The sequence below is a fragment of the Fringilla coelebs genome (genome assembly GCF_963513975.1).
Source record: "Fringilla coelebs genome assembly, chromosome: 3".
Lineage (NCBI taxonomy): Eukaryota > Metazoa > Chordata > Aves > Passeriformes > Fringillidae > Fringilla > Fringilla coelebs.
Window position 1 is genome coordinate 71,562,026 of NC_140030.1, and position 14,160 is coordinate 71,576,185.

The 14,160-nt window shown below is 35.5% G+C and overlaps 1 protein-coding gene across 5 annotated transcripts in view; it reads left to right on the forward strand.

Annotated features, from left to right (window-relative positions):
* The window catches only part of SIPA1L2 (signal induced proliferation associated 1 like 2), a 126,512-nt gene that overhangs the window by 73,418 nt on the left and 38,934 nt on the right, over positions 1–14,160 (forward strand). For all 5 annotated transcript variants that reach the window (XM_084202059.1, XM_084202061.1, XM_084202057.1 and 2 more), the window contains 3 exons: positions 4,404–4,561; positions 6,063–6,639; positions 11,322–11,596. In XM_084202059.1, coding sequence (XP_084058185.1) covers positions 4,404–4,561; positions 6,063–6,639; positions 11,322–11,596 — 1,010 coding nt within the window. The remainder of the gene's footprint in view (positions 1–4,403; positions 4,562–6,062; positions 6,640–11,321; positions 11,597–14,160) is intronic.

A 14,160-nucleotide genomic window follows, 5' to 3' on the forward strand; every position in this document is an offset into this window, starting at 1 on the left:
TTTCCCTAGCAACAAGCTCTCCTTTCCACAGTGTTTTAGTAAGCTCTCATCATTGTCCCTTTAAAAGGTTCAATATTTAGCAGAAGCACTGTATTGTTATTCATGGTTTTCTTGGGATCAAAATAATGTGGCAGTTTTCCAAGTTCAAGCAGTATGCATATCTGAAGACCCACCACATTATTTTTCAGGTGATGAGATCTATCAGTGTTTGCACAGCATGTACACTGTCTTAATGAAATGTGACAAGTGCACCCAAATTACTAGCATTTAGCCAGCCTTAATGTGCAAAACAGATTTATAATAACTGTTTATTTTTTTTTCTCTTACTGTTTAGTTCCAAAATACATAATGAAGTCTCTTCAGGGTTTGGCTCACTGCATACCCAAGTAAGGGGAAGTTAGAGACCACGGTAAATTTCCTGTTAGGTTATGTCAGGAGCTAAGCCCCCCATTCAATAGTTATTTTCTACTGGCATATTATGTATGTACTGGCTGAGGTTGTTGCATCCTTTCCCCATGTCCCTTGTTTGAGAATGACTGGGCAAGGTATTCAGTCACTCCTAATCCACGACGGTGACCTTCAGTGAGCAAGCACTGAGCATTGCTTGTGCTCCAAATACCTGTGAGCCAAAAATAGGCTGCACCAGAACTGTTTGTTGCTTCTTCCAGGATATAACTACGCCCTGCTTGGTCCCTGATCAGGACATCCCTCTAGTTTTAGAATCAGCAGGAGATCCAAAGAGCAAGGTAATTTTTATTTTGGCTGCAACATAGGCTGGGAATTTTCAAGTCAGCTGCTCCTTCCCTAGGATGGAGAAGACAACCAGCCCTGGCATGGCCAGTTCCTTTTCCTTTACTGGCCTTTTCTCCAGAGCAGTTCAAGGCTTTCCCCTTTAAACTTTACCTTTGCAATGTCCCTTTCCAAATCATTCCCTTGCAAGTTTCCCACTCGCACATTTACAGTCTGCTTGTGTTCATGTGGTCAGACCTGATCAATCCAAATCTGTTCAAATAATCAGTTTTCACCTGATTTTATGAAAACTTGAAAATGAAACAGATATGCAATAATGAAATAAGCTTTTTGCATTTAACTACTGTTAAAAGTTTGGTAACAAGACCTGTGATTATACCAAATCCGGTTGATCAGAGCTGTTGAAACAGCTTTTACCATTCATTTCTGGTTTTGGTACTGGCTGAGAAACCAAATTGAAAATAAAACTTTTGAAACCACTTATTTTAGAAATGTACTAAAATAAGTTTGAAAATTTTCTTATTTGACTCTTAACACTTCATAATTTAATTGAAGAGCATATTTCACTGCTATTTCAACAAGAATTCCTTGTTGTTTTGCAGTTTAACAAAGCAATTAATCCTATTGAAGCAGGTAGATTTTTAAGGCTGAGCCCAAGCTGTTAATATGCTAAGTTTTAGGACAGTTTTTTCCTTCAGAGATGCATATCTGAAATATAAGAATTGAGTCACTAAAATCTGAGAATAAGTATAATAACTATCATTTAGTGCAAATAATTTCAATCTAATGTATTCTGCTTTTCTAACATATTTTCCTGACTGGAGTCCCCTTTGTGTGTCTTGTATTCTTACATAACACTTCACTGGTTTCTTTTTGCTTGCCTATCATACTCGATTTGTTTTTTTTTCAAATTCTAACATGACAATGATGCCTCCTTTCTGCAAATAATTCTCTGTAATCTCTGCACCCAGTTGAGAGCTCCTGTCAACATCAATGCTCAACACTGGCAAGAGATTCTTTAGAGTATGTTAGAAAGGCAGATTAAAAAAAAATAATTTTACAGCATCCAAAAACCCCCAAACTTGAGCAGACCTCAAAATGGGAGAGGAAGGGGAAACTGAGAACCTGAAAAGACCACCCAAACAAAGTAGGAAGCAAAAGTTGGGAGAAAAATCTAGGCTATGGAATGGAAACTAGAAAAGGGTTTTTTATAGGTCATTTTGCTGAGTTCCGGTTTCCTTCAATTCCTTTTTCATTTTCAGTATGCTGTCCTTATCTCCCATTTCCCAGAGAGGTATGTGTTCCCTCCTTCTTCTCCATTCAATACTTTATTCTTTTCCTGTTCCTTTATCCTATCCAGAGCACTTCTTTCCATGTTCCAGATCACCCCAGTTTAATTCTCCTCACTTTAGAAGTTCTTTGCATTATGATCCTCTGTGCACAGCCACAACTGTGCTTTGCCTTTTGCATTGTGCTGAAGTTGACTGACCACTTATGCATGACAACTATTTATAAGTGTTACACTGGTTTTATTTTAAACTGAAGAAGTCACTAAGATCGCTACAGTCTTGGTAAGGTTCTTAAAAATAATGACCTATCTTCCTATTTCTTTATTTGTGTCTTGTAGAGGTTTATACTCTTGAAAAATATCCTATGGGTAGGATATGGGAACTGTCATACTTTTAAAAAGTCTTAGCTAGTAAAATTTCAAACGTTTCTAAAACTTACCTTCAATAAAGTTAATGCTGTTCTTGCTTATGCTATGTATGATGGCAAGCAGAACCTCCTAAAGGGGTCTACAAAAGCAGAAAATATTCTTGAAAGCAGTGATTATCTTGAAAAATAAATATACCTTTAAAGAGGATTGCATTTTCATTTTTATAATTTACTCAATGGAAATGTATAGGCATGAACCGCTGTAGCAAGAACAAGTAATTGGGCACTTAGTGGTGCAACAAGGGCAGAAATGAACCACTTTGTACCTCATAATTGGAAGGTTGCTTACAAATTTAACTGAGTTGTAAATTCCAACCTGTGTGGTAGTAATAACTTCTAAACATTAACTTGTGCTGCCCTACTATGATCTAATTGTGTGGCTCACTAGATGAACAAATTAAAGTATATCTGACACACTTAGTTCTGTGATCAGTTCCTCGAAGTGTACTTCTGTATGCAACAGTCTGTGCATCTTAAATGTCTCAAATAACCAGTTATTTCCATTTTAGTCTTAAAAACCTGAGAACTTGACTGAGCCACACAACTTACCAAATACTGTTTTCTGTTCCTGTATCTGTTTTCGAGTTTCATAAGGAGTAATTTCTTTATCTGTATTTGGGATTTTGAACCTGCATTTGGGATTTTGATTATGTTTAAAATAATATACATGTACTTAGTGATTTAAAATTGTGACTTTGGCCCTTCTGACTACCTTCAGAATATCATCCTTTCTGTTATTTTAAGGGTTATAATGAAACAGACTTACGGATTATAGGCTTCAGCATATGCAACTTTGCTTTTTGTTGTTGGTAGCTGAAATATTAACTTTTAGTGGAACTGGAAAAATGCAACAAAATACTCTCATTAGAAAGATTCTTTTCCATGAAATCACCTTCATAGAGAAATTTTTACTTGCTCTGTCATTAAGTTTCCAAGTAAATTTATTCTTAAATCCTTTTTGGTTACACATGAGCTAAGCTACACATGTAAGTGTCTTTATGCTATTAGTTGACAATGCAAGATCTTTGGCAGACTTTGGGTAAATATTTTAAATGTAGCAGCTAGTAGACTGCTTTTTTGTCTGTTAATATACAAAATTTGAAAGTTAGAATATTCTTCCATGAAGAAAGTGAGCATCATTTTACTGTGTCACTTTGTTGTTTTCTGGGGGGAGAAAGTAGTCTCTTATTGCTGGATATGTTTTGTAATTTTTACTAAATTTTAGCCTAACAATGATTTAGTACTTTAAATTAGTCCTTAAATATATTTTGATGATAAAAGCTACTGATTACAAGAACAAGTTTTAAATTAAAGAGTTCCTAATAGCTGTTGTTTCTACGTGAGTCTTGGTTCCTAAAGTATGCAGTTGTTAACATTTGTGGTGGAAGTTCATGATAATTTTTTTTTTTCAAAATTAAGATCATAATATTAAGGACAATATTTAATGGCATTGTGACATGGAAAAGAAAGTTTTATTGAGATATAGAAGCAATATTGCAATATTGTATTTTTAATGTAGAGACAAATATTACACCGTAAAGAAGGAATGGATGTACTGTCTTCTGGATAGTGAGAAATGTCAAGTGATGCAACACTTTTTTATTACTGAAATGATGCATTAGTAAGAATAAGAGAAACACATTTTTTCTCATAGAATAAAATATAAATGAGCAGAAACTATGGAGAACTAATGTGAGGATGTGAGAAAATTCACTAGTATTTTTGTGAACTTAGCCAAATTTCCTTTCCCTTTATTTTTGCAGTTCTGAGATCCTTTACATGTTGTTCTCCATGATGCAAAAAAAAGCTATTTCTGAAAAATTGTGCTTTATTTGTACTGGTTTGGCTTGCTCATTTTTCCCCCCTAAGATGATGAATTTATGATTTTATTTATTTATTTTTAATAACTAATTTTTCAATGCATGTTTCTTGTCTAGCTGCTAAGGAAAAGGCATATAGGAAATGACATAGTTACCATTGTCTTCCAAGAGCCAGGAGCACTTCCTTTTACTCCAAAAAATATTCGTTCCCACTTTCAACATGTATTTGTCATTGTTAAAGTGCATAATCCATGCACTGAAAATGTGTGTTATAGGTGAGTAGAGCCTTATAACTATATAAGTTTGTAACTAAGACTACAATGCAACTGTGTTTTCTAGATGTTTTGTATTTCTTATAGATATTATGTGCTCAATTTTATCAATTCTGCTGTACCTCCTGTGAATTTGAAACCCCAGTGTCTCCCTTGCACACATCTAGAGTTATGGAGCCCAGTTTGTAGACTCAAAGGGGTGTGTGCAGAACTCCATGTTGCTGATTTATGGCCACAGAATGGAGATATAACAAGTTAGTGAAAATAAGATTTGCAGACACACCAATAGAAATTAATTTAGAATTTGTATTGCATGTTTCCTTTTTTTAAAGTATTTCAGAAGGTCTTTTAACCTGTATGAATCCCTGAGTATGGCAATATGATGAGTCATAACCTTTAAGCACATAAACAAAGACTTTTGGAGAATGGAAAAAAATCATAAATTTCAGATTATTTTAACTTTCACATTTAAGTCACTGCGTCGTGAATTTTAGCAAGGTAACCAATTTTAGCAAGGCAATCAATTCACATTTGTGAATTGATTGGTAATTGTACAAGTAGTGTTAAAGGCATGAAGTATAATTACAGAGGTATATTTATAAATAAAATTAAAATACATCATGAGGGTGGGTCATATTACTGTCTTTTAGCAGTCTACTAGAACTTAAATGATCTTTTAGGACTTGATTTCATTTCAGTAACTATTTTATGTTGATTAATATATGACATTTCCTAAGTTATATTTTTCTTACTATTAAACTCTATCTGTCTTCCCAAATTTCAGTCAAGCAAATAGCAATTGTACCTACTGTGTGCAGTATTTTGAAATTATTTTTCAGTTGAAATATATTATGTTTGTGTCAATCAATTAGAGGTATAATTGTATCAATTAGGAAATATTCCTATTTTTCTTACATTTGGATGTGAACTGTCTACATCAAGAATTGTGTTTTCCAATTTTATGAGCACAGAGTAGGCATCTTAAACAGGTGGAGAATGCTCCATTATAGTCACATTTGACACCAATGCTTTTTCATTGAATTCACACTTCATTGGAGAAGAAGATCTGAGGATAAAAATGATTTTCTGTTTCTGTTTTTACATTGCTTAGTTTTAAGATGCTGCAACTGAGTGACAGCTGAAATGATTTATTTACATAAAAATAATTTTTAAAAATACTTCTCTCATTTATTTCTGCCAATTCATTTTGATATGTATTACATTCAGGAAAGGAGACGTTGACACTCTAAGAAGTTATCTTGAATATTTTTTATTTTAGCAAGATACCTCCATAATGTCCTTTAAATATTTAAAAGAAAAAAGCCATTCTAAAACAGACAATCTGTTTTCTTTGATGTGACTGAAATTTCTGCAAATTGGCATGTCAAAGCTGTACTTAATTGTGTAAATGGATTGCAGAGATCACAGTTCTGCTTATCATCTGGGTTTTTTTTAGGAAATGAATCATTTTGTTGGTTGTTTTTTTTTTGTTTTCTATTTCCAGTGTTGGTGTTTCACGATCAAAAGATGTTCCCTCATTTGGTCCACCCATTCCCAAAGGAGTAACTTTCCCCAAGTCTGCAGTCTTTAGGGACTTCCTTTTAGCCAAAGTTATTAATGCTGAAAATGCAGCACATAAGTCGGAAAAATTTCGAGCCATGGCCACAAGGACACGTCAAGAATACTTGAAAGATCTGGCAGAAAACTTTGTTACCACAGCTACAGTGGATACTTCAGCCAAGTTCAGCTTTATTACTTTAGGGGCAAAAAAGAAGGAGAAAGTGAAACCAAGGAAAGATGCACATCTATTCAGTGTTGGAGCGATTATGTGGAATGTGGTTGCCCGAGATTTTGGCCAGTCTGCTGACATTGAATGTCTCCTCGGAATCTCCAATGAGTTTATCATGTTGATTGAAAAGGAATCAAAAAATGTTGTGTTTAACTGCTCCTGCAGAGATGTTATTGGATGGACATCTGGATTAATGAGCATCAAAATATTTTATGAAAGAGGAGAATGTATTCTTCTGTCTGCAGCAGATAACTGTACTGAAGACATCAGAGAAATTGTTCAGAGACTTGAAGTAAGTACAGTTTCTAAACTGGAATTCCACTTTTTTAATGAACAGTTACTTGTCTACATCTCCTGTGAGATATAATTAAAAATGTTCTGTGTTTATAGTTCAGGAGTGGTTTTGGTCTTCAGAGAGCATTAGAAATAGTAATCTTCACAACAGCATGTGAGATAAATGTTATCAACCTGTTTTTCATGGGTAAGGTTTCAGATACCATTAATCTGATAACTTGCCCAAGGCCATGGATGGTTCCAGTGTTGAAATCAGGACTGAAAAGCTTTTGTCACCTCTTACTGTAGCCTGTTCTCAAATCACACCCTTGTAGGTAGAAGTATGATTAATTAAAAAAATATCTAAAATCTTAGTACGTAAAATATACTTTTTGTAATAACCTATAAGAATATTAGCATAAAATTTTATGTAAGTGGTTCTGCTGATTTGTTCCTCTGTACCGAGAAAGTGCAGGAAGTAAAGAAAACTACACCAACTAATGCCACTTTTAACAGCTGACAGAAGATAAAGTTTTTCAGACACTTGATGACCGTGTCAGTACTACTGTACTGTAGCTATTTTAGTCAGTCCAAACGAAATGACAGTAACTCCAAGGTAAATGTGCTGTTGCACTTCAATCTTTGATCTTAATTTAAATGATTTTGATGGTCTTAGGGGTTTCTTCTGTTGGAAGGCTCTGCACTGAAAAGAATTCAGTCTGCTTACAGTTTTCACACTGGAATAGTCGGATTGCAGCTGATGATTTAGGGCCTCTCTACTACTACAGTCTCATTTAGCATTGCTTAATATTATTCTCTAAATAACAACTTTCTTCCAAAGTACAATTGCTATTTCAAGAGTTGAATGTCTTTAAATTCTTCTTGCAACTATTATATTATCCTTTTCAACTGAGGTCTTCAGTTTCACTTTTCTTAGACAGGTATTTCCCTTCTAGAAAATAGTGCTCCCATTAGGTCTTGTTAACTGAGCAATAGAAGTTTCTTAACACAAATGAAAAACAAGATTTAAAGTTCCAGTGAAAACTTATGCTGTCATCAGTGACAATTTTTTTGCTTTTTTTCACTTACTCGGTTTTGCAAAACCTGGAAATAACCCATGTTCCTGAAGACAGATCTTTAAGATTTGGTAATTAAAATCACAAAATGAAATGTTTGTCTATGTTTGCTTTACTACTTCCTCTTTGTTATGGCCAGGTATGAAATTAAATAATGACAATTTGGTTTTAAGCCTCAAATTTAGCAGCAGCTATTACTAATTTTACCTGAATATTAACTTCAAGTATCTGTTCCAATGAATTCTGTCTGCCTTTTCTTTCCCCACTACCTATACAATTTTCATACTAATTAAAATAGGTAACTATCATTGCTTGTTTTAAAACATTTTTTGTCCGTGTTTCTTACCTCATCTTTTTCTCATTTTCATCTGCATCTTCCTCTCTTTTGAAAGCTGCCTATTGATGTTATTTCCTGGTTGTTTTATCACATTGAATGCTTTCTACAGTCCTTAAATACATTTGGTGTAGAACCATTAGAACCACTGAAAAGTACTTAAAACTCTGATGCCACACTTCATATGCAAACTTTAAAAACCTTTCAAATGATTCAGAACACAGCTGAGGTTAACAGCCATATGTGCCAGCAGATGCTAAACATGAAAGCTCAAATTGTGATGTAATATCAGTCTTCAATGACCAGATGATTAACCCTTTTCAGTCATGAGTTAAAGCATTTCTTAGAATTAGTGAGTGGAGCATTGCAATTGCTAAATGAGATTGTCAAAGAAATAACTAGACTTTATTGCCTGGATTTAAATCATGCAGGTAAAAAGGTATTCCTGTCTGAATACCCAGATTAAGAAAAGGTGTAAAAAGCTGGCTGAGACCATGATTTTAGCTTGAACTGAAACAGTCTAGGACTGAAAAAAGAGCTGTGACTTGTCAGTCTAGACAAATTTGTATTTGTGGGGGAGAGTATCTAGTTAGTGTAGAAAGAGCAGCAAGCTATAGACTGACTTGGAGGGTTGTGTTGGGAGGCAGGAAAAGCAGGGGTTTTGAGGGTAACAGAGAATGGCAGGGTGATAAAAGATTAAATGGAAACACTGAATGGAATTTTAGATAAGAATCTGAGTTGACAAAATTTCCTTAGCATCCTGTATAAATAAGAAAACCTTCTTAATCTTCTTCATGGCACTTACAGATCTCTGTCTTTTAACTTTATCTGTTTTAAGTGCTTTCAGGGAAGCCAGCTCTTATTTCATTTGTGGCTGCAAGATGGTGAAGCTGCAAGCGAGTCAGTAGAATGCTGTGTTTTGAAGTGGAGCAGCACTATGTTTAATGTGACATTACTATGTAATATGCAGTGTTACCTCTTAGGGAATATACACTTGGGGAGGACTAGTTCTCCTGGAATGCTTCCCATTGGGAATAGATGAGTCTTTGGCAGGAACCTTTATCTTACCTTTTAACTTTTGAATATTTAACTAACTTGAAGAAGAAATTTTGAGTGCTCTGATTTGGAGAAATCCATATACTTTGGCTAGTGCATTCATTTTGCAGTAGTCTATAATTGTGGCATAATGATAGAGAAGTGTCAGCCCCCAAAAAGAATATTATGTATCTTAATAAGGATAAAACTCCATCCCTCAGCTGGGCTCCTGACTGTAATAGCATGTTCTTCTTTTCACTGCATGACTAAATGTGTATTTTCAAAACTTGTGATGGAAATGTAGCTGATGAAGAGCTAAAAAATTCATTTTCACTTTTCATTCTAGTTCACAAATTATGGAAGTTTTTTTCTTACTGAAATTTAATTGTAAGAGAGTTAGGTTAACAGTATGGTAAAGTTTCCAGTATGCTATGTAGTTCTAATACTACATGCAGAGTTATAAGCACAATAGAAAGTTCTATTTTAGAAGGAAAATTTCTAAACTACACCAAAACCCCAGAATTGAAAAATGACAAAGGAAATAACTGTTTTGTTTTTGTTATGAAAACTCAGAACCTGACTTTGTAAACAAAGCCTCCTGAGTGCATTTTCGACATCTCAAGAATGACTTTCACATTTTAACTTTGAAACCTACATCTTCAGAAGTAACTGGAAAGATTATGAATCAAAATTTCCAAGCAATAATTCTCAGAATATCTGATCCTTGCAATATCTCCAATATTTTACAGTTCCCAGAAGATTATCCCTTAATGAATGAGGGCTAATTGTATTTATTTACCTCACAGGTTAAAAGTATGAGCATACACCAGATAAGCAAAGTTAAAATAACTCATGGGTTTGTGGTACTTTGTTCTCATGTGTGTTAGTTCTAATTTTTTCTGCTGATATCCATGTAGAAATATTCCATAAAGAAAATAGTGCTTTAAAACTTACTAAGGTACCAAATCTCATGAGCTGTACAGTCCCACTCCCTTCTCATGCACCCTGGTTCAGGTTGGGCCATTCTGCTGTGGCCAGCGCACAACAAACTAGTAAGCTGGCCTGCCTGGATTCTAGCTCATGCAGGCAATGCAGAGCAAGTGTGACTTTTCCAAAATAGCCTCCTGAATTAAACTCAGGCCATAAAACAACCTTTGCGGAGATCTATCCTGCACAGCTGATAGTAAACACTGGCCTCCTGTCTGTTTTAGTGATGCACACTAAACCCAGCCATAAACAGCATGAACACCTTTGTGGAACTGCTCATAATGTAGCCTTGATCTGTATTGTAACATATGCATCCCTAAAAGGCAGGTATTTGCCTTGGTGGAGTGTTTATGGGGAATCTTTGATAGTGTTTCATAGTGGTAAAGTTTTTGTTCTAATTGAGATAACAAAGCTAAATGCATACTGGTTTTGTGACACTGACAAAAGGCAAGGCTGGGGTAACTCTCAAACTTCCTTGTAATGCAGGCTAGAATTTTGTGTTCTGAGTGTGGTGCAGTATTCCAGCTTACAGGCTGTTGTGTGATTATGATTTATATGGCAAAACTGTTGAGAACTTGTTTCACAGCATATAGAAATGAGCCTGCTGAGCAAAATCTGAATTTGAAGGACTTTGGCTCCTGTGTATAATGACAGTTACTTTTCACTGAATATGAGGAAAGTAATTTTTTTGTTTCTAAGTTTCCCAGTGACTTGGAAACTGATCCCATTTTAGTGATATCCTCATTTGGAGACGGTGGTAGTTAGGAATCTGCCTATGAAGTAAAATAAATTAATATTTTCTTCATTGCTATTTTCTCAAGGAAAACAGGCTGCTAGAACTGAGGCACTTCACTCAATTTGGCTCATGTTATATCTGGGGTTTAATACTGTTTAATGCTGAATAAAAAATGCCTGCACACTTGCAGTCAGCCAAAAAAGAATGAAGTAATTGACGGGGCAGCATTTTTCTTTCTTTGTGTTTTGAAAGTAAACCAGCAGTAAAGTTTCCGGTAGGATATAAATGGCATTGTGTTAACATTGGGCAAGGGGGAAGAACTTGACATGGATCAGGCTTCCTGCCTTGGAAATGGAAGATTTTTAGCATCGTGAAATGCGTCATTCATTCTGTTTTATGCAGAAACCTTCATTCAAACACAGTGTTAAGATAATTTCATGTTAGTATATTAAAGATAGGCAATATCAAGCCGTACACGACTTTATAATGTTTGCTTGCCCTGACAATGGCGTAACAATCCGGTGCTTCCTCAGATAGTGACCAGAGGATGCGAAACCACGGAAATGACCCTGCGGAGAAATGGGCTGGGCCAGCTGGGATTCCACGTGAACTTTGAAGGGATAGTGGCAGACGTGGAGCCCTTTGGATTTGCATGGAAAGCAGGCCTGCGGCAGGGGAGCCGCCTGGTCGAGATCTGTAAAGTTGCTGTGGCGACTCTGACCCACGAACAAATGATCGACCTCCTGCGCACATCGGTGACAGTAAAAGTGGTCATTATTCAACCACACGAGGATGGAGCACCCAGAAGGTAACGAACAGCAGTTCTCAGTAACTTTTGTATCTCTCTGGGGGTTTTTTTTTTCCTCTGCTCCTGCTCAAATGATGACTTTTCTATTGAAAGCCTGCAGCAAATGCGTATTGTCCGTCATGTTGCGTGTTATTGTTGAGGCTCTTAAAGAAATCTTTTCCCCAAAGCCTATATTGACCTGTTATAGAAGATAAAATCAGATCCTGCAAGAAATTTACTTTATATGACTTTAAAAGGGTAGGAAGTAAATTTTAGAGTATCCTGAATGAGCTGTCCTCGAAGCTGATGTTACTGCTTTCCTTCCACGGGAGAGTTTTATGTTTCAATGCTGAATTTAAAAATGTGGAATCCTTTTCATGAAATTGCACCTTGTCTGTCTTTGAGATTTTTCCAACTTCTGACTATTTGAATTTTTTTCTTCTCTTTTATGTTGAAATTTAATTAAAATAGTGAATACTGGGTTCTGGACATACATGATACCAAGTCTTAGAGTTCTACTCACTTTCTACAGATATCTAATTTATTCACATTAAATGGCGAATTACATCAATGAGTTTGTCATTTAAAGCAGAGAAATCTTATTGCAACATGAAATACATGCTCATGCCCAGGGAAAGTCTGTAATAACAATCATTACAGTCACTGTACCAGTGTTTTTGGGGATTAAATGCATTTTTCTGTCATCAGTATTCCTTTTTGGTGACAAAAGGCATGTTTCTCTGTTTTTTAATATCATGAGGCTGAGAAGTAGGAATAAATTGAAACTTTGTAACAGTGGGATTTTATTTCTCACACACCTTGTCTAGTCAGTGTTAATTTGGCTCATTCTAAATGAGAACTGTACCAGAGTAAATTCAATTACTTGTCTTCTTTTAGCAGGCCAACTTTAAATCTCTTGTTGATTTTTAATTCAACAGAAAAAACATTAGATGTGTTGCTTTTGGCAAGAGAGCAAGCAATAAAATTTTACGTAGCGTGCAGCACTGAGAAGGCGATGCCAGCTGTACACGAATGCTGCTTAATTGGTGGCAATTCTCCAAGTAGTCATTGGCCTGATGGATGACACACAAGGGCTGTCCCCTGCCTCAACCTGCATGGTGATGCCTCCCTTTCTGAACAAAATGCCTGTGAATGTAGAATACCACCGTTTTGCTTAGTTGGGTAGAAATTTGCAATTAAGCCTCTCTTTGCTTAGCTTTGCTATTCTCACCATCTGCTTCTGGGTATGAATTTTCACTGACTTGTTTGGTATACATTTCCAAGCTGTTTACAGAATATGAGCCTAATGAGCTGATCCTTTTCTATTGAAGGTAAAAATGTGTATTTTATAGGCCCTGATAGAAAAATACATACTGTATGAACTGTTTATATTGTCTTTGATATAAATCTTCTTCTAGAGATAAAATGTTTAAATCCCAAATCAGTGTGGTGCATAGCACCCAAGTGTATGTGTAGGAGGAGTTTGAACTGAGTGTTACCAGACTGAGAAAAATCTGCAAAAGCTGCTCCTCTTTATAATTTTTAGCATCTTTAAAATTGTGACAAATTACTAAGAAAAATGATTTTTTTAACACTATGTGTCTATTATAAAATTTTTTTAAAAACACGTTTAAGTTCTTTTTTAGCTTCACCTTTCTACTATATATATATACACATATAAAAGAAATCTCTTTCTCTCAAATATCAATTTCCCACAGAAAACTGTTAATTTTCACTTATATATCCCCAAAAATATGATTAGTGATTTCAACTGCCCAGTTTCTGGAGGGTTTTGAGCTTGCCTTTTTGTAATGTTTATAATCTAAACAGAGCAGACAGAAAGCAGTTACAGATATTGCATGACGGGTCTGAGAATTTCAATTGACAAATATGATCTTTGACTTTGTTTGTAAAATATATTAATAAATGAGGGAAAGGAGGAGAGGGCAGAAAGGGATAAATTATCAGAATTTTGTGGAAAAAAGATAGCCTATTACTGCTTCTTACTAGTTAAAACTTGTGCAAATCCATTTCCCTGTCTACTGCTCAGTTGCTTCTCTTAGCCTTCTGCAGGTTCTTGTCACAGAAACAGAGAATAGCTGAGGTTGGAAAGGACCTCTGCAAGTTGTTGAGTGCAACCACATTGCTCAAAGCAAGGTTAGCCAGAGCAGATTGCTCATGGACAGGTTCACTGGGTTTTGTATATCTCCAAGGAAGGAGATTCAAAGATTCAGCATTTCAATTTCAGTATGCAGTCGTCCTTTCAGTGAGAAAGTTTTTCTGTGTCCTTTAACGGAATTTTCTGTACTTCAGTTTTGCACCCTGCCTCCTCTGTTTTCACTGAATACAATTCTTAGTTTGTCATCTTTTTTCCCTAATCACCCCATTAGATATTTTGTACACATTGATAAAATCCCTCCTCAGCCTTCTCTTTCCCTGGCTGAATGATACCAGCGCTCTCAGTCTCTCCTTGTATTTCAGATGCTCTTATCCCTTAATCATCTTTGATCCTTTGTTGGACCTGCTCCACATATTCAAGTCTCTCTTGTACTCTGGTATCAGGTATACTCAGAAATTTAGGCATT